At 34.9% G+C, this 21,579-nt stretch overlaps 1 protein-coding gene across 1 annotated transcript in view; it reads right to left on the reverse strand.

Moving 5' to 3' along the window:
- CNTLN (centlein) overlaps positions 1-21,579 on the reverse strand; it is a 181,750-nt gene that overhangs the window by 113,102 nt on the left and 47,069 nt on the right. Inside the window, 3 exon segments of the mRNA XM_050987362.1 lie at positions 8,704-8,826; positions 9,625-9,632; positions 18,345-18,481. Coding sequence (XP_050843319.1) covers positions 8,704-8,826; positions 9,625-9,632; positions 18,345-18,481 — 268 coding nt within the window.

The raw sequence follows: 21,579 nt of genomic DNA on the forward strand, positions 1-21,579 counted from the left end.
AGCAGTTAGGGGAATACAACCATTTGAAAAATGTTATTGGTATTTTCCATCATTAAATCCTAATTATTTACTCAGTGCGTTGTGTCACATAAATTGATCAGTTTCAGCTCCATATTACTTTCTCCAAAGCCTGAGCCTTCAAGCAAACAGTGATAAACTTTTGCTTTCCTCAATGTCCTTCAGTATTACAACAGCAATATTATCCATTACGATTTTATTTCATCTTGTCTATTACAAATATCTTTTTACTACAGTATTTGTTAGTTGCTTTAAAAACTACATTTTGACTTCTTTCTGATTATTTTAAATTACTTTTTTAATGAGTTGAGTATTTCTAGAAACTGGAAGACAATTCTGTCAAGTTTTGACCTACAAAGGGTGCAAGAATGAGAAATTTTTATTGTATATAAATTAAACTTTAAATTTTCTAACAGTAAACCCCAAATAACTGTAATATAAAAAGCACTTGGTTAGGAATATGTGATATCTCCTTTTTTTAATGCTGTATAATTACCAAGACAGAAAATTAAGCTCAAACATGGACTTCAAATGTTCACACTACAACAGTGGGTATATTGGACTAAATCTAGAACTGCCAAAATAAATTAGAGATACCCAGTCAAGCAAAATTCTTTTACCATTAATATTTCAGTCAAAATCAGTATTTTAAAGACTCTACTACTTAAATCTAATAAACTGAAACCACTGAAAAACTGATGTTAAAAACCAGAAAGTCATACTCTGAAAATACATCTTAATGGATTTTCGCATGGCAGTAATGAGAGCAGTTTTGAAATATTTCTTTGTGTATTTCTCATATGGATCTAACTTTGTATTTTAGTTTAAAAATCTTGGGGGGGGTGTTCGTCTAAAATTCTTAAATTACATCTATGTGCAATCTATGTACTTCCATTGTTTTACTGGTATTTTCTGACTACTTTTAAAAACTTCATTATGAAAAATTATGATACTCTATTAAGTAGAACACACATACCTGTCAAATGCTACATTTACAAGTGCAAATTTTATATGCCTGTTAATTACTGTTTGTTGATCAAGTGACTCCTCTTTGGTGACACTGTCTTTGGTGTCTGCACACACAAAGAAGGTAGGAGTCAAGGCAGAAATGACTGCTTCAATTAAGTAAATATATCTACATATTTATTATTCACATGGATAATAGTTATACTATTATAGGTATACTAACTGAACAACTAAATGCATACATAGTAAGATGTTAATAAAAATTTTTTGTAATGCAGACTGAAATTTTTTATCACACACATTACCAGAATAGTCAAATAAAATGAAGCAAACATTTGTTCCCACCAATTAAGAACACAGCATTTTAAAAAGGCATTTTTACCTTTAATGGAAGGAAACAAATATTCTTGCTCTTCGTAACACACACAACATTGACATACTATACTCATAGCTACTCAGTATCTGAAGAAGATAATCTCACTGTGTCAACAGACTGTTAGCATGTCTCACAGGCTGAACTTTTAGCAAGGCATTAATCTGAACATGCTCAAGAAATCAGTACTTCATAGCAGAAATAAAATTGTACTTAAACCAACTTCTCTTCTCAGGAAGGATTGCTTAAAAAATTTGAATAGGAAAACTAATAGGTGTCCACACTGCTTCGCCGTCTTGTTAACCAAGCTTCTATTCCAAATCCATTGTATTCTGATGTTGCAGTCAAGAAACAGTTACATGAGTTAGAAGATTCCTTTTAATCACACTTGACTTCAGATTTTTACAAATTACTAGAATTCTGGTTATATAACAGGCCAAGAGAAGGTAATCACAGTTTTTCTCCCCTCCAGAAATCCCAGATGGGTAACCAACACAATAATCATTACTTTTCTGAAATTTATACTGGATAGTAAAGGTGGTGATGGCAAATTTGGCTGTAATCAAAATCCAGTCAAAAATGAGCCTTATGATACACTACCAAGAGGAATACTTGGGCCTTTCAACTAGAGCAATGCTGCATGTTAACAAAATTAGGGATATTTGTTACTGCAGAATGTAAGAATAACTTTTCATTTTACTCTTGGTGCTGTCACTTTTATTTAAATGATACAATTCTTCCTCCCTTTCATTTGTTTGTATCACTTAGGAATTAAAGTCTTTGAAAACAATCACAACTTCTAGATTGGGAAACTACCTAACATTTTGTGAGAAATTTGGAAACAAAAATCTAACAGCCTTTCATTTTTCCTCTCATTTTCAACTCCCATAGGCTCTCAAAATCCACACAGGACAAAGTGAGTTACTTCTTGCCTTTTTCCAAGGCAGATCAGAGATCATGTTTTTCAGGCAAAACTAATTCAACATTCCAATAGATTGATATTTCAAATTAATCCAAGCCATTAAATATTTGCATTGAAGTTTTTGTGCCGACTGGATCTTATATTTATATTTATAGTTTTATGTTTATACTTAGAAATGCTCTCTAGAAGTGCAAGTTCAAGATTAGCCAATTTCTTATGGAAATAAGTATCTCACAGGAAAATAAACAGTTCATTTATCAAAACCATATAATGTCCTTCCAAATGAATGGAACATCAAGACACAGTTACTTTCAGCTATAACTATATAAGCTCATTAGCTAGATCATACTGGTATGACAATTTGCTGGTTTTATGATTAGCAGTACTTAAGTGGTTATAATTATAGTATCTGAAAGGTAGCATGCTAGTAAGATGAATGGAGAACATCAAAAATATTATGCTTTTTTCTAGTTGGCAGCCACATCCCCTAATGTAGCTAATGGGGTTTTTTGGTAGTCAGCATTTGTCAGGATAAGACAAATAGCATGTCTTTTGCCTTGCACAAACTTTTCCAACCTTTCCTGCTTTGAAAACAGTACTAACAGAAACCATATTCAAGCATAAAACTAGCTAAAGCTATGCGTAAAAACCATATTCACACTGTTAATCTTTTAAAACTATGATTCACATACTTTTTTAAACAACACGAATGTACTATTCAATAGTAGTTGATAATATTCAGGTTTTTTCTAAAGGAATTTAACATCAGAAAATTTAAAAATGAAAATTAGCTGTGAGAAAATAACAGAGATAGTGAAACAGTTTCCAAGTTGCCATTTTGCTCCTCATCTTTGTTTTTTTCTGTTCTGTAGATCAAATAAATGCTTAATATTTACATTGAATTATTTGGGGTTTAATTCTCATTTCTGACCAGTTTTAGAAGAAGCACTATATTTAATCACATTGCAGTAAGCACATTCCAAAGTATTCAGAATTGCACAGCATGATGAAACTGGTTAACCATTAATAATGTTAGGTGTATACAAACAGGACGTAAAACAGACATCAAAGAGACAGAACATTGCATAGAATATCCAAATGAAAAGCAAACATATTGAATATGATTTATCTCAGAACTAGCAAACTTGACAGAAGAAAATAATGGAATCTTGAATATATGTATGTGAATGGTTATACTTTACTTGAATGCAAAGAGGACATGAGATCTACCCAGTAAACTTTTTAATCCCCAAGAAAACTTAAAAAAGTAAATGTTGTTCATAAGATAAAAATAAATAGGAATATATTTTAAATAATTCCTTACAATGTCTTATGGCATTTGACAGTGGAAAAAAAAGCACCAGCAAGCAACACACAAAGTGTTCTTCAAAAATTGTTGACTGACTGTACTTAGAGAATTTCTTCTTAACACATTATAGCTGTCCTTTCTCTGACAGGCAGCTTAGATTGTTACAGGTGAAGATACTTAAAAACAAATGAAAAAAGATTGAAGGTATAGAAATCAGTACACCGTAATAAATTTAGTCTATATGACACAAGAGCATTATTCATCAGTCAGAAAGGGTAATTTAGCTGAATTATACAGAAAGTAAAGTATTCCATATTTCTCAGCTATCCTAACAATTTCCTGTATTGATTTACCTGATTTCATCAGAAAACACTTTTCTGGTACACCAATAAAGAGATACTTGAAACAGAAAACAAAATACCATCAAAAAAGCAAAAAATGCCTAACCAAAGCCAGGACCTCCAGGAGCAAAAGATGATATGGGATGATATGTTAACCAGAATTGTAGCGCAATTGGAAACAAAAATCCTGCAGAGTGAAACAGCTGAAACAAATTACCAATACTTAACAAGTGTGAAGGATTTATTTTAAAGTAGGTTAGATTGCTCCTATGCACTAAATGCCAGTTAACAGCCACGGTACCTTTTTCAGTTCCATGATCCAAAAGGTATTTAGCTGATACTGTTATTAATGTTTCTATGGTATCAACTGAAGTATGAGATAGAGTGATTTGGGAGACTTTCTTCAAAGTTTCTGGTGAGAAACTAACACTAAGAAAGATCCATCTAAAAATGAAACAGTAACCACATTATATGTGTATAAAATAAGTATTCTCCTACATTAAATGTTTTATCAAAATGCTCACACCCTAAAAAAGTATATTACAGAGACTGAACTAAACAGAATCACAGAATCATTAAGACTGGAAATGACCTTGAAGATCACCAAGTTCAAGCTTTGACCAAAGCCATTGTGTCAACTAAACCATAGCACTAATTGCTACATCCAGCTGTTTCTGAGTCCAAACATACAGTAATACTGAACATATAGTAACGACATAAATTTTTAAAAGTTAGTCTAAATTAAGACAAAGTAAAACTATAATGGAAATTATTACAGCACTATTGGAGAAATCTATGTTACAACCCATGCTTTTTATGAGAATTTGAAAAGAACAAGGGTAGAAATCAGCTGAAGAAATTCTAGAGTGAAGGTGAAGAGCCAGTCCAGACAGTCTATATATAGCACATTCATGATGTTTAGTTTCATTTTATTTATATTCACTTTTCCCCTCACAAACACTTGATTATTCTTCAGATATCACCATTAAACACAGGAACTGCTGTGGTCCAAGGATACCAGTATAAGGTCCTTTAAGCATGAAAACCATTGCCTGTGAGTGCACCATTTAATACCACCCTAAGAGGCTCTTCAACTTCAACCTATAGGCACATCTGATGCCAAAATCTATTTGCCAGAATGCGACCAAGTGTACTGGTGTTTGGCAAGCACCAGTACACTTGGTCACATTATAGCAAATTAACGTTAATTAATACATTTTCCAACTATAGAGAACAGAATTTGAGCTAAAGTGTGGGAATTGGTTAAAGATGTGAGTTCCTCAAAACCTTCCCAAAGTAGACATAAAAACAACAATACACTTATTACTTATGTGGGCTTTAGCATATTTGACTGGACACGTAGTTTCTCTCCTGCCTTATCATGTGTGAAAGGACATAGGCTTCTCATTCTAATTTGAATAGAAACCTGCACTACCACTAGCATTTACAGATCTATATAGGGGTTTAGCATTTATTTTCAGAATTTAATACTGCTTACATAAATACATTTATTTTAAACTATGCTTAAAGTTTGCTGCAGTTACAAAAAATACTGGAAGTGTAAAACAACTGTGTTATAATAGTCAACACAGTAACTTGACGTTCTGATGACAATTTTGTGGTCTTGAAGGAAAGCAAACTACTTCTACAAGACACCATGAGAAGGACTAGCAAGGCAAATGTGGGTACGAAATAACATCTGAAAATGTATCTGTCATATTCCTATTTTTATCTACTTGCTGATGCACTTGATGCAGATTTCTGCAGTGCCTCATAACTGGAAACTCTTATGGTGCTTTCTAATTACTATATCTAAATAGTCTAATTAGACTACTGCAGAATGCTTTTCCTCATCCACAGACATGAACACTACCACTATTCATAGTATTCTCTATCTGAGAGCTGAATTCCAGGACATAAATTATCATTTCCTGTTAAATGACAATGCTACTTCCATTCCACTAAAACGGTCTTCCACCAAATGACTTTTAATCAGTATGATTAACATAGATCCTAAAGGCCACATCAGATCAAGCAAAAGTAAAGCATTATAAAAACAAAGGCCTTAAATTGTAAATTTTAGAAAACAGTGATAAACTGGTGAAGGACTTCAAAATCTCTTCTTGTCTTATTATCCCTAGTATTGATTGAAATCTCTCCACCTTGAAATTGTTGATGAGGACAAACCTATTGAGTCTCATTAAATCCAGCATAGGAATGAAGTCCCCAGAGCATTTGGGACCACTAAAGCAGATGCTACACATTTTAGAAAAATATTCTCTATCCTTGAGAATATGAACTACAGCTGCAATATAAAATAGACATCAATTTATTTCCATAAAAGCTCTTATGTAAAGGAGTTACTGTAGAACACAGCATCCTTAAAATTTTTACTTAGAGAAAAAAGGTATGCAAAGTCAACCCAGCCTGACAGAAGCGGTTACAGATCTTTACATGTTGCTCACTACAGCTAGACTTGAAAATTTGTGGCCCTCAATAAATTCACACATAATTCAAAGCAAGTTTATGACCTCAGTTTTATCAGAAATATTTTTCTTTTTTCAGTCTCCTGTTTCATACTACACATCAACATCAGCACAAAAACCTGTTTTTCTCAATGGTACCCTGTTAACATGAACTTTGACTATGTGAGCCAACCATACTGCCTGAGCTACAGCACATAGTGCCTATCTGACCACTAACTGAGAGGTCATTGATCTTGCTGTAAGGGACAATATATCATAGGATGTACACGCTGATAGGCTCAATGCCATTTGAAGAAGTAGGAAAATATTCCTTTGTGACTGTATTTATGGAATAGCTGACACATCCTTATCTAGCTGTTGCAGACTGCATATTATTAATGCAGGGAAGACAAAAAGAACACAGATTTGTCTGCAATAGTTCATGCCTCTCTCACTGAAGCAAAAAAACAGACATATTATTTCTATAGATGCTGAGTTTTCCAAAAGCCTGCTGTGACTTCAGTAGGACTGCATATCTTGTGATTTGAAAAATCCATGTTACTTGACACAATTGGCTATTTTATACAGTTCTGATCAGAAATACAGAATAGGACTGTCACGATAAATTCATTCCTTTCCCATTCTAAAGTTCTCTTAACTTAACTTGCCACAAACATTAGCTCTATTCCACTGTGACTCAGGAACTACACTTACTCCTTTTTTTCACTGTTTTTTTTCTCTTTTTTCACGATTTTTTTCAGGTTTGATATTTTACAAAAAGACAACTTAGCAGTTCCACAACAGTAATTTTTTAGCAGATACGAGTTAGTGTTTGCTAGTTTAAGAGAGCTTACTCCTCCATGTTAAAAAATATCAAATTCAACATCTCCAAACCAGTACCTTTTAGAGTCTTTTCTAAACTGGGACTATTTGGCTATCAAAAATTACGGCTTATCTTGTAAACCACACTCATTTAACACCTTCAGAGCACTGACTAGAGAATGGGAAAAAAAAAAAGCAACTCTTGACACCTCTATTCTCTTTTTTTTAATTCTAGAATTTACTCTGTCTTGCCCTACATAGATGAATTCCTCCTGTCTTGTACATGTTCTGAACAACTTTGACAGAAAGTCTACCTGTAGCTTGACTGAGCTACTACTGCAATGCAGAAATTATTTAATATCGTCATTGTATCATCATGGTATTATCACTGCAGTCAAATAAACTGTAGAGTTTTCTAGGGTGTTTCGGGGTTTTTTTACATGTAACAGCTCTTTATGCTGGCATTCCACACAATTTCAAATTACCTTAGCAAACCACATCACATGGTACAATGTCAAGTAGACAAGAATGTGCTGGACACTACAAGCTACAAACACTAAACAAACACACCTTTGGAAACCCAGTACTGATTCTGCTTTGGCTCAGGTCTAGCTTCACAATTTTATTACAATCTGCACACTCTAAGTAAGATGACAAAGGGAAGAAAAGTTTTTTTGGGAAACAGCACAGGCAATATACAACTTCAGAAGGCAGTTCCAAGATAGTAGAAGGCATGTGAAAGCTGTTTATAGAAATTCTTCCTTGCCGTCTTCCTTCTTAATCCTTCTAAGAAGGAAGAAAACATACTTTTTGTATTTCTTAAAGACTGAAAATATATATAAGTTTATAAACTGGAAAGAAGTTCAGAGTGAACATTTCCCTGACATTCACCAAAAACATAAAACCATTCTGCAAATGTGTGTATTGTTCCAACTCTCTGAAACAGTTAACCATTTCAAAAGATATTATAGCAACAATTTTTCCAGTTAATTTTTATAGAGCAGGTTTTTGTATCTTAAACCACTAATATTCTTTGTGATTCACACAAATACTTTGTTTAGTAAAAAGAATATCTTCCCTTAACTATGAAAATCAATTGGAGAATTTAGTAATTGAAAGTTCCTGTCCTACAGAAGAGGAAGAAGAAAAACATAATTAACACCAACTCAGATAAAGAAATTTATTTGCTTGGCAATTCCTTCCTACTTTTCTTCAGATGCCACAAAATCTTATTTTTTTAAGGCTGATCAATTCAACCTATGCAAGGGGCCATATCTGCTGGTATGCAATCAGGCCAATAAACTCAAATACTCAATTACATTTTGGCAATAATAGAGAATAACAGAGATCTAAAAGATGCAAAACTACAAAGAGCTTTGATTACTCTGTGCATTGATATTGTACAGATGGATATTAAAGTGAACCCTATGAGCATAAAGTTCATACTTTTTGATACATACTTTTTGATATATTGTTTTAGCTGTTGCAAGCATATTCTTGGTCTTGCAGTACTTTTTGTGTATCAGCATTGAGAGCCTCTAGCTGCTTTATCAGCTCAGCCTGCTGTGTTCTATCTTCAATGTTTTGTCTGTAAAGATTCTGCAGCTCCTCTCCTTCCTGTGCAAAACAAGCAATAATGAGAAATTAAGAAAAAGAACAATGACTTCTGTTAAAAAATTGTATGCAGATAATTTTATTGTAGATAATGAACTTCCTATCTTCATTAATTTTTCTGTCAATTGCCTTACAAACACTGTAAATTACATATAAAATATTTACCATACACTTTTGAGAAATATCTAAAAACCAGTTAACTTTCAAAACGGAATGCCTTTCTATTTCCCTGTAATGTTTAAACTGCTCTAAAATAAATACATTTTCACTACTTCATCTTTTTCTAATCAATATTCAACTAACTCTTTAGTAGTAAATATAAAACACACAGAACACATCAACTGTAAATAAGTTGTTGGGTTTTTCTGACCTAGAACAATCAGAAAAAGATAAAACTTTTTCCTGAACTTGTGGAGTATGTGTGAAGCAACCTTTTTTTTCTGACATGCATCTATTCCCAAGACACATGAATATGTTTGCTGATAAATTATATTTTGTCTGCAGGTACAGCATACTGCAACAACCATAAACAAAGTAAGCAAAACCTTTGGTGCATATAACATAATAAAAGCCCTGTAAGACAGTAAGAGGAATGGTGGTGTAATGCAACCACAGGATAGATCTGGTATAATCAGCTTTCTTAATTATTTCACTGTACTGCTGATGGATTTTCTAAATTAAGATCAAAGCACAGTAACACTTACTATAAACAATGATTAAGACTTCGAATATTTTCTGCAACATATACTGAAAGTACCGATGACTCTATTAATCTCTGCTTATGTATTTTCTACTTAATTCCCTTTTGATTCACAAGCACATTTCAAACTAATATTACACAAAGATACCAAAATATATATTTAGCACTCCAACTAATTTTCTTCCTTACTTCCTCAAAGAATTTTAACCTCCTCTTAATCTCTAGCACATATGTAATATTTCTGTGACTGGAATTACCATTAACAGGAGTTATCATAGCATTTTTCTAATGCTTCGGGAGATATCCAGGTAAAGATTAGTGTATAAAAGGTAAGCAGCAATACCACCTTCATTGTCTTCTACCAGGAAAAACAGAATGACAACAATTTAAAGGGAAATTGACAAAAGTTTTTCTTAAAACCTGTGCCACTAACTAGAATTTGTGACTGAATGATTATTCAATACAGATACATCTGAATAATTACATACAAATTTAAACTACACATGCAATACAACAATCTGTTTTATTTTGTTAAAAAGCACCATTTCAGAAAGCCTGTTAAAAGAGCAACAAAGAATAACACTTAAAGACACACTAACCACTAGGACTTAACACTAAGTCCTGCTGTTCTGAATGAATTGTAAAGCAGCTCCCCAAAGTTAACAAAAGCAGAGATACAGTAAAGACTCCTGAAGTATGAAAGTGAAACCGCAGTATGTATTGTACATATACTAATTTAATTCTGTTCAGAATGGCAGCAGAACTACAGACAAGTGATATATTAGGGCCTTCTGACAGTTCTACAACAGGCTTCCAAACAAGCTCTTTAATTTTCCTGACTGCATGTATATAATTGAAAATAACACATCTCTTTTCACTGCAGTTGAAACACATATTATATTAATTTTGCACACGTTCTCCAATCAAATCTTCCTTTTGTTGTGGAAGGGAAAAACATAGGATAATGCTGAATCCTCAAGACCAGTCTCCTATATTGCTACTCTTTAATTTGTATGCAAACATCAATGCAGTTATCTGTGTCTGTCACTCGAGAATGCAGTATTATGTGCTCTCTAATGGTCTGCCCACAAAGTTTATTAAGGACAATGATAGTCTTTTTTGTTGACTTTATCAGACTTCCAGTTATATCCAAGGGAGGCGATGGGAGGGGGAAACTAAATCTTGCAGCCAGACAAGAACCACAGCACAGTCAGAACACATTAACACATTTGTTTATGTTAAATTCAAGGCTTTTAAGGTGTAAGAAAATTCAGTCACAGTTCCATTACAATACATTCTAAAAATCAAACTTTATTTATTCATACTTGTACTTTAACTTGCTTTTGTCTTTAGTAAACGAGGCACTATTTTTACATTGTAAATGAATGGGGGAGACCTCTTTTATTTCACTTTTACAGACCAATATTAAAATTATGCTAACCTTTACCAAGCACTATTCAGTACCAATGTGCAATACAAACAAATACACATAATAAGCATTTGATAACAGATAGGCCAAATCAACAAGGGGAGTTTTAAATTAGGAATGGCTGGGATCAAAGATGTCAATGAATTGGCAAGGGAGGGAGCTGTGGCCTGGACTGGAGGGCAAAAGCAGACAGGTAGATAGAGACAGAAACCACCTTGTGAAGAGCAGCAGAAGGTTCAGGGAGGATGTTCACTTTATGCACATAAATAACAGAGGGCTGACAGTATAAGGGAGGTTCATAAGAGTCCTCCTGGTGAGAGGAGAAACGGGTGATAATGTCTTCACAAACAACTCATTCTGAAAGAACCAGTGAAGTTCTGGAGAAATGGGTGTGGGGGTCTTCGTGAATATCAAGCCACTCAAGTTTGTTGCCAAATCAAGTGCATGCTAAACTTCAGGGAAAAATGTGCAGGCTTACTATACTCATGCATATTAACTTCTCCAGCCAGGGTGGGCTTAAAGCTAATTTTCACGGCCATGCAATGCATGATGGGGGTGAGTGGGATACAGCTTACAGGGGGAACATAGTGGGTGATTCAGGAAGGCTGTATCTTCCTAGAACCTCAGCCAATGGGGAAAGGAGGAGGGGGGCAAAATGCAGTAAGGAGTTTATGATAAAGGAGACTGTGTCTTCCAAAAACCCAAGACTCCTCTGTCTCCTTTGTAGAAACTGGCCTTTTAGAGTGTGATTTTCCACACACCAGGAAATTAGCTCAACTGGGTGCCTATCTGTAGCTGCTGTTCAAACAGACACAGCGCCTCTTTATGGAAGACAACAGGAGTAATGAGAGATCTGTCTGGACCTGCTGGACTCAGTGGGATCACAGAGACAAGGTGGGACAACTCACATGACTGAAGCACTGCCATGCATGGATACAGGTAGTTTAGGAAAGTCTGTGTTCAAAAAGAAAGTTCTGGGAAACTAGAGCAGTCAATTTAGTCCCTGGGAAGGTGATGGACCATGTAGTGGAGAAGATGATCACTGGGAGTCATAAGAGGAAATAATATTTAAATATTCATAGAATATTCTGAGTTGGAAAGGGACCACAATGGTCATCAAGTACAATTCTTACAATTCTCTGTTCTTCATACAGGGACTGAACCCACAACCTTGATGTTATTAGCACCATGCTCTAACCAGTTGACCTGGCAGCCTTCTCGGAGAAATTCCTAACTTAAAGGATAAGAAGTGAGCACACCAGACGTTCCTCTTTTTGATTGCAGTAAGACTATTGACATAGTGTCCCATAAAATGCGATAGACAGACTGAGGAGGTATAGGCTAGATAAGTGGACAGTAAAGTTCCCTTGAACTGGTACACTATTGGGTTTGAAGAGTTGTAATCAATGACTGCAAAACTCAGCTCAAGGCCAAGCACTAAAGGAGCAGCCTAGGGGCTAAAATTAGGGCCACCACTTTTCAACATCTTTATTAATGACCCAGACAATGAGACAGAATGCACCACTGCAACCTTGCTGATGACACAAAAAAAGGGGATTGCACAACAGATGTTTCGCTGCCATTGAGAGGGACCTTTACAGACCAGAAAAAAAGGCTAGACAGGAACCTCATGAAGTTCAATAGAGACAAGTGCAAACTACTGCCCCTCAGGGTAAAAATCCTGAGTAAAAGCACAATCTGGGAACAGACAAGCTGGAAAGCACCTTATTGGAAAATGCCCTGGAGATCCAGGTGGACACCTGAATGGCCATCAGATAACAATGTGGCCTTGTGCCAAATGCCAATGACATCTTGAGCTTTAAAGAGGATATCACTGCCAGCTGGGCAAGGAAGGAGATACTTACCCCCCTAGTCAGAAGTTTTAAGGCACATCTTGGTGCTATGTCTGGGCTGCCCAGTACAAGAGAAACATGGACATGGCCAGAGAGAGCCAATGAAAGATGACAAAGATGGTTTAAGTATTGCAGCATCTACTGCATAGAGAGCAGCATAGAATACATAGTGAGAGAGGCTAAGAAAGCCTTCTCTGCTCAGCCTGGAGAAGGGAAAGTTCAGTGACAACTGAACTATCAACATCTATAAATACCTGATGGCAATCTAGAAAGAAGATACAGATGGACTGTTGTAAGTGGTACTCAGACAGGAAAAGAGGCAATAAGCACCAATAAAAAGCAGATAAAATTCCAGCTTAACACAGTAAAAATATTTTTATCCATTGAAAATGGCCAAACCTTGGAAGAGCCTCCTCAGAGAGGTTGCAGAGTCTCCATTCTTGGACAAACTCAGATTGGACACTGTACTGGGCAGCCTGCTGTAGCTGATACTGCTGGAGCAGAGGGCTGGATCTGCTGGAGGAGCATACTACACCACCCCAGATGTGTCTGCCAGTTTCAGCCACCAAGTGATCTCTGTGATTCTGTTACTAATTTGCTTGTCCTGTGCTCAGAGTATTTAAAAATCAACCTCAAAACATGCTTACTCAAAGCAGCAAACAAGAAACTCTCTACAAGACAGACACCTTATCCTGTCACTGTAGCAGGATAAGGATGTCAAGTCCACAGAAAAATTTTTATTTTGGGTGAGCATTTAACAGAAGAAATAACTAAAAATTACTAATTGAATGTAACAAGTATAATGAGTGGCATTCAACATATTAGAGCCATTATACAGACATATACAGGCACCTGTACATACATACAGATATACAGGCATTTATACATACACAGAGATATATAAAAATAAATACATCTACATATAAAAGGTATAAACTATATGTAAACATGTACATATATACACATATACGAATACAAGCACATGGTGATAAAATGTTTCAACGTAACTTACACTTTAAAGAAAGGCAATTTTAAGAAAAAAGTAGCCATGAGCAACAGTACTTGAAGAAACGCTGCCAGCTAGGACCCAAACTGCAACACTTAAGTCTATTTTTTTCCACCACCCCAAACTTCCCATAAACTAACACACTATGATACACTGAGAGCTTTTAACTTTTTTAAGCGCAAAGTCAGCAGGTAGTACTGAGAAATAAAAAAAACACCTGTCTTAAGATGAATAAACTCGTATCTTAAGATGAATAAAATGGGAAATGAAGACATTTATAGAAAGTGACCTGCACACTTCAAGCAACAAGAATGGGTGTGCCATGAAAAACAGTCTGAACTTTCTCACATCAAAACAGAAGAGCATTACTAAATTATTTCAGTCCCTGATGTAAGATTGTTGGTACAGTAACCTTAGAAGACTGCTTTCAGGTTGATGCTACACAAAGATGCCACAAAACAGACAGCAGCAAGACTCAAACATTTGACACCTTACCCAACCAGTAACAATATTTAAGTCACTACTATTGCTTAGAGCAGAGACAGCTTTGGGGCTCATAAACATTTCCTTCTATCCCTAAAACATAAGATTAAATAAAGCCTTTCCATCCTTGCAGGAGCAAGGGACCTTATTTGCCTGATCAAGGGTTTTAGAGTAATCTGTGGCTTCCCAGAGATGTAAATGAAATTAATAGCTATTGTCATTCCACAAGCTGTGGAATGTGCTGTGCTACAAACAGAATTTAAAAAATACACATCACTTCAGGTGATGTTTAGCTTTGTTTCACCACCACAATTCTGGTGAATATACTGGGACTTTGAGCATCTCAGCTGTCCCTGTTACCAAGGGAATACAAGATCATTTGGGGTAATTCAAGAAATCTCTAGATCCCACTACCTGTAGTTTAAAAATACAACACAGTGACAGGTCCTACAAATTAGGACTTCTCATGGAAATGGCATAAATATTGCAAAATTATTTGCAGCACACAGCAAATAAACTGAAAAATCCAAGAGCAGCAAAACAAGACCTGCATAAAAATCTGATGGCCTCATAATTGCCAGCACACAAGTTAATAGTAACTGCATTGGAAGGGGTGGTGGGCAGGGTGGGGGCACACATGGTGGGGGAGTAAAAACTGAAACATTATTACAGAAAAAAACAGTTGCAAAATCACCAGTCATAGATTTGGACTAGATATGAATCAAAAGAAATGAAGACATGGACCACATTTCCACTAAAAACACTAGGGCAAGAAATCAAAATTAATTTTAGAACAGATTTTACTATATTTGCAAACAGTTTAATAGTTCCTGGATACTTGTGACAGCAAGGCTCAAGCCTCAGTGAGTTAATCAAACCTCTCCAGTTTGATGTTCAGAGCTCCACCAGAGCTGTGTCAGACCACAAAGTTCTAGACCCTGGTATTTAGCACAATTTTAAAGCAAAAATCACCAGGCTCGATAAGACGAAAATTGAAAGGTTACCATGGACTCTAAAGAGATACGGAAAATCTGTACTAAATTAAACCATCAAAAATATAACAAGAAATTGCATGTCACAGGTAATTCAGAAGTTTGAAATGAAACCCAGTAAGGCGAAAAGTGCTTTGCAAAAATTAAGCCAAAAAAGAAAGGTAATGTCTTCTTGAAGACATTCACTATACAGGATGTATCCTGTAAATTCTGTTTGGTCATTGGTCCTAGGAAATTTAACTTCCACACCTCAAAAGTATGTAGCAGACTTTTACTGGCATATGGCAGTATTTTCAAAACCACCTTGTTATTCTGAAGAACCAGAGTTGCACTAGAGTATTTCTTCAAAGTTTGATCTCTGCTAATTTCCTGAAGAAAACAATTCTCTTGATGCCTACACACACATCTACTGTTAAACTAAAAAAAACCTCTTGCCAACAAACTCACAGATACACAGAACACGGGAAGTGGTGAATGCACAAGAAACAGAGCACTAGTCCAGTACGTACATATTCCCTTGGAGACCAGCTTCTGCAATTAAACTTAGCACATAATGTAAAAATTTCAGATAGTATTACCAAGGCATCAGCAGAAGGTGTATTTTTCTGAATCTGCCTATGCTGTATCTGAAAGAAGACACCAAATGAATGAGGCCAGTTGCCTTTCTTTTATCTTTCTTTCTTCTTCTACAGCTTCTTTCTAATAATTTCAATTCTGTTCGTGCTCTGTTTTCACATAATGAGAGGGTGGGGAAGGAAGGAAGGCAGCAAACCATGAGACAGAGCATTGGGGAAAGCAGACACATTTGCAAGCCAGATTGTCTTTTTCAGCTCTGAAGTTTGAAATTGATGATGGGAAACTGAAGATATTAAGGAGGATGGGGTATTTTTCATACTATTTGTCCAAGAATTTTTTGACACCATCAAATGACAACCAAGCATTCAATGTGATACTTTCTTAAGACTAAATTTTAAATGGATTTTAAAAATCCCAACAACATTACCATAACTATGAAAAATTAAATGCTTTAATCAATAAGGCAACACAGTTGCAAGACTCTGCCCTAGGAAAATGAGAAGATGAAAAGACTTCCTTTTCTCCTCAGATTTTTTCCTTTAACTAAGGAGTTGTTACTTTAATTTAAATAAGAGTTTACCTTCTTTTAACAAAGATCTGTTTAATTTTGATGCCATTTTTAATTGAGAAATAACAGAAAAGTAATTTTCTCTATATACTGACATCTTGGAAGATAAGGCGAAATTTCAGTATTCTAGATCATAAAAGTACAGAATATTTGCAATTCTTAGTATGTATTGCTAACTACTGAAACTGCGAATTCTACATAATTTGAGCTTAAGCCTTTGTTCTTTATAACAGAAATGTCAACAAGAAATTTGAAGTTCATTAAGAAAGATTAGCAAACAACTAATTATAATGTTACTGATCAAACATATACATATAGACATGTGAAGCATAACTCACATACTAGTGATATCCAAAAATGCTATTACTTATTGCAATACCACTAAGTATCTAGTAAGGAAAACACTGGAGTACACAAAACCCCCCATATGACTGATTTACCAAACAGTTTCCCATAAATCTAGAGGATTGGTTATATGGAAAAACATAGAAGAAGACATCCACACTTTAAAATAAGTGTAGTCTTCATCTCTTTATTAGCTCATTTTCAGATTTTATATTCAAAAATGTCTTTATTTTACTTCCATATTTTAATGAGGAGTTTGTGCCAAATTCTAAGAGATTGTTTTGCAAAGAATATCAAAGAATTCATTTTGAGAAATTCGAAGTTCAAAGATTTGGCCAACTTAGATTGCAATATCCAAAGCTGAAACCAGTGAGCAGTAACTTTGCAAACTCGATTATCTGGCTCTAAAATGCCTTCTTTGCTGTCCCCAGTCCTAACACATATATATTTTTCTGAGAATAATGTCAGGAGATAAATTCTATTAGGCCATTGTTGAATTTCACAAATTCCATTGACTGCCTCTTTCAATACAGTCTCCCAATAAGCTTATGCATGTTTATTGACTTTTTAAAACCCAATTGGTATTATTCCTTTTAAACATTAAAATCATTTTTCTTGTAAAGACATCATCTTTCTTGTAGAGATTTCAACACGAAAAGATTTCAAGATGACGATTTAGTTCAGACGCATCAAAAATATCTTTTGGCTTTTAAAAAAAAAAATAGTCTTAGATACTGACTCCCTATAGAAAGATTATTTGTGCTTGGAAAGTAAAGAGGAGTATCCACACCAATGATTTCTACTTCTCAACTGCAGCTCCTCAGGTAAAACCACTATTTAAAGGAATATTTAAGGGAATATTATTAATCTAACAGAGGAATGAAACAATGCGTATGCCTCTGAAATTAAGAAAACATGGATAATTTCCCAACAATTGACTTAGAGTTACCAATTATCTTCTGACATTACCGTAATTCTGAGGAATTCAGTAGTCTTTTCAATTCATATAATTCATTCTGTCCTTTAGTTCTTTTCAAAGACACCAATATTGCAGCACTAATCTTACAGATTCAGTGTAAAGAAATAGTGTGCGAGACCTAAGATAAAGCCTAAATCACTGCACTTTAAACCTTTAGCACAGGCCTACGTAGACTTCTGCTGACTTGTCAGATTTGAATCTAATTAAAAAGTTACACTTAGGCTTAAAGCTTTTTTAAGTTTAGGGTGTTTAGTCTCTCTAATTAATGTTCACGTCCCTAATCATATTGTTATTTTATTACTTTTTATTGTGTTGAGACTGGTAGTTCTCTGACACAAATGCAATTTGCAGAAGTATAATTTCTTATGTCTATCACTACTCAAAACCAGCTAAGACAAACAAGAGTGAAAACGTATCAGGAAGAGTCTACATAAACTGGCAGACTTCCAAAAGCCTTACATCTTGTGAAAAGAATGGCAAAACACACTGTTACACAAAAGTATCTTCAAATGGATGATACTGCTTTCTAACTGGAAGAACAGCCTTTTTGAGAGGATTCAAACTTAAAGTTACTATGAAATACTTACTTAGCTCCGACCACATCACAATCCTTTGGAAAAGTTCTTCCTGTTTCACATCTACCTGAGATGACAAGTTACTGCATGTACGGTGCAAACTTTTTATTTGTTCTCTTTTCTCGGCTAAATCAGTTTACAACTTCTGCAAAGAAAGCAACTGAAATGAATTAAGAAGAAATAATTAAAATCTACTATGCAAGTTGTTTATGCATATAGATTTATGGATGTGCCCATACATACATGCATACATTTACTGCAGTCTAAGCATATACATATAGGTAGGTATATGTTCATGTATGAAAAATGTGAAATACCAGGAAAAAAAAGTGTATTTCAAATTTAAGGTGGCCACCTTTTCTTTCCTGTGAGAAGTTTTCCTTAACCCAGTTGCTGGATGTGGAAGGAGGGACCTGAATCAAACCTCTGCAAATCAAACCTTCCCTATTTAACTATTAAACTGATTAAACCTTGTTTTCTATGTAGAAGGTTCTGAAAAAAGCAGCTATGTATTCATTGTTTTAACCTCTAACAAAAATTCAGTTTTACTTATATGAACCAAGAATCACAGATACAGATTCATTTTTAAGACTGCTTGTTAAATCTGCTCTTATTTTGCACTGCTAATTCAGTGCAAGGAATAGTTTTTTCAGGAGAAGAAAGAGCATATCAGACAATTTCTGAAAGTGCTCACTGAAAACAATGCAAACAAGCAAGGGTCTGCCTTTTACCATGAGCTCTACTGTAGAAGTTAGTCAGCAAGCTGCAAAGATGTATTTAGGAAACACAGAAGCAAGGCAGCTTACTCAAACAAGACTTCAACATCTTGTTGAAGTTACCTAAGAAGAGCACATCAGTCCTTACCAAGCTTTGTAAGACTATTCTCCCCCAAGTGTTTTGAGGCAAAAATGGAAATATAAATATTACAGCAATATCAAGAACAGAATTTCAGATGGTGGCAATAGCTTTAGACCTGCTTTGGTACTATGCTGCTCACAGATGCAATCACTCATTCTCAGAAAGGCAAATATTCCATGATTCATTAATAATTTAAAATAAAAGCCTCCTCTTAGAATATTATCCCTAATCTACTGCCAAGAGTATATTAGTTTTCCATTTACATACAGACTTAAAGAAATAAGAAAATGCACATTTTTCCCTTTCAGCAATGATGCTTCAAATACTGAGGTTATCAAAATATTTTCTATAACGGAAAAGTGAATCATTATATTTTAAATAAATTAAAATCCTTAAAATTGCATAAAAATGTCTTATAGGTATTTAGATGTATCAGAAGTTTGCTACAATCAAATTCCTTGAAATTGTATGAAAACTATCATGTCCTGTTAATAACAGTAACATTGATGTAAAGAAATAGAAAAATTCACAAGTGAATGAGGTAGGAAATTAATTTGTTTCTTGACAAATACCATGCTACACACCTGGTGTACTCAACAAATAAGTCACCATTCAATGTCAAAGGCTAGGCAGAAAATCTTTTTTCCTCGAATAATGAAAAAATTCAAAATGATAGGAGACAGTTCACTATCAATCATAATTTTTTTTAAGTGTAATAAGGTGTATATATAACTTGCAGACAAGTAACTGTAGGGTTTCACCTCAGTATTTTTTTCCTCTGCAGCTAAATGTGAACAAAAATTGTAATAGTTCATATATTCTGTGATAAATTTTATTTGTCTATTTTCCTAACACACTATAGAGTTGCAAGTTTTCCATGGAAGAGATTAAAAAAATCCAACATTACCAATGCTATAAGTTCCCATCATCCATTGCAGATACAATACAAAGAGTATGTAACACATTATTTTGTCATAAATAAAACTTAAAAGTTATCTAATGGCAGAGTTTAACATTAGGAAAAAAGTGTCCTTCCATACTTCATTTGTGACATGTTTAACTTTGGCTTTTGGTTTCAAGTAAGAAATTCATCAGCTCAACCTTTTGAACGTATTTTGAAAGCTCAAGCTTTTTGGAAGCATTACTGAAAAAGTAAAACATAAAAAAAGGGAAAAAAAAACTTGTTATACAAATACCTCAGCTACTGAAATATTATATATTGATGTATAAAAGTTCAGATGAATACTGAAATCTAAAATAGAATCATTGAATGGTTTGGGTTAGGAAGGATCTGAAAGGTCCTTCCAACCTCCCTGCCATGGGCAGGGAGCTCTCCCTACTGCATCAGGTTGCTCAAGACCTTAGCCAATCTGGACTTGAATACTGCCAGGATCTGTCCACTCCCTGGGCAACCAGTTCCAGTGTCTCCTCATCCTTATCCTCATCAAGAATTTTTTCCTCATCTCTAACCTAAATTTCCCCTCTTTCAATTTGCAACCACTCCTCCTTGTCCTACCATCACAGTTCATGACAGAGTCCCACTCTGTTTTCCCTGAAGTCCATGGTCAGATCCTGGAGGGTTGCTATGAGGTCTCCATACAACTTTCTCTTCCTCGGGCTGGACAGCCACAACTTGCAAAGATAGATTGCTGTCTTTATAGGGAAGGTGGTCCAGTCCCCTCATGACCCTCGTCCAGACTTAGTCCAGTATTACCATGTCCTTCTCATGTTGGGAACACCAGAAATATACAGGGTGCTCCTGGTGGAGTCTCACAAGGGCACAGTAGAGGGGGAAAATCACCTCCTTTAATCTGCTGACACATCTCTTTCAGTGTAGCCCATCAAATGGATTCCTGGGCTGCAATCACACATTGCGGGCTCATGCTGAGTTTTTCATCGACATCATATTTTTGACCATGAAAAGATCTCTAATATTTTACACTCAATTTCTGAGTATCTGCATTTTTAGATCATATGGAATTTATCACATTCCCTTTTTGTTGATAGAGTAGCCAAAAATGTTCATTGTGTATGATTATGTAAATTGTGTACATTCATGATTATGTAAATTTGTGAAAATTTACCTAGTACAAATACTCCTAATCTAGGTTTTTAAATTACAGTTCATTTCAATGGAGTGTTTAAGATTCAAGCTTTTAAAGCTTACTAAAAAAATAGCTACTTGAAACATTTAGTCAAAACATTGAATAATTCAGTTATACAAGAGAGAAAATGCATATTTATAAAAGACACAATGCAAGACAGCAAGAAAAGGTGAATTTAAAAGAATTTCAAACATGAAAAGTGTAAGAAAATCAAGGCATGAGGAGTTATGCCCATTATGGAGTCACTATGAATTAACACCACAGTTTTGTTATTTGTAGC

The sequence above is a fragment of the Serinus canaria genome, chromosome Z (assembly GCF_022539315.1).
Source record: "Serinus canaria isolate serCan28SL12 chromosome Z, serCan2020, whole genome shotgun sequence".
Lineage (NCBI taxonomy): Eukaryota > Metazoa > Chordata > Aves > Passeriformes > Fringillidae > Serinus > Serinus canaria.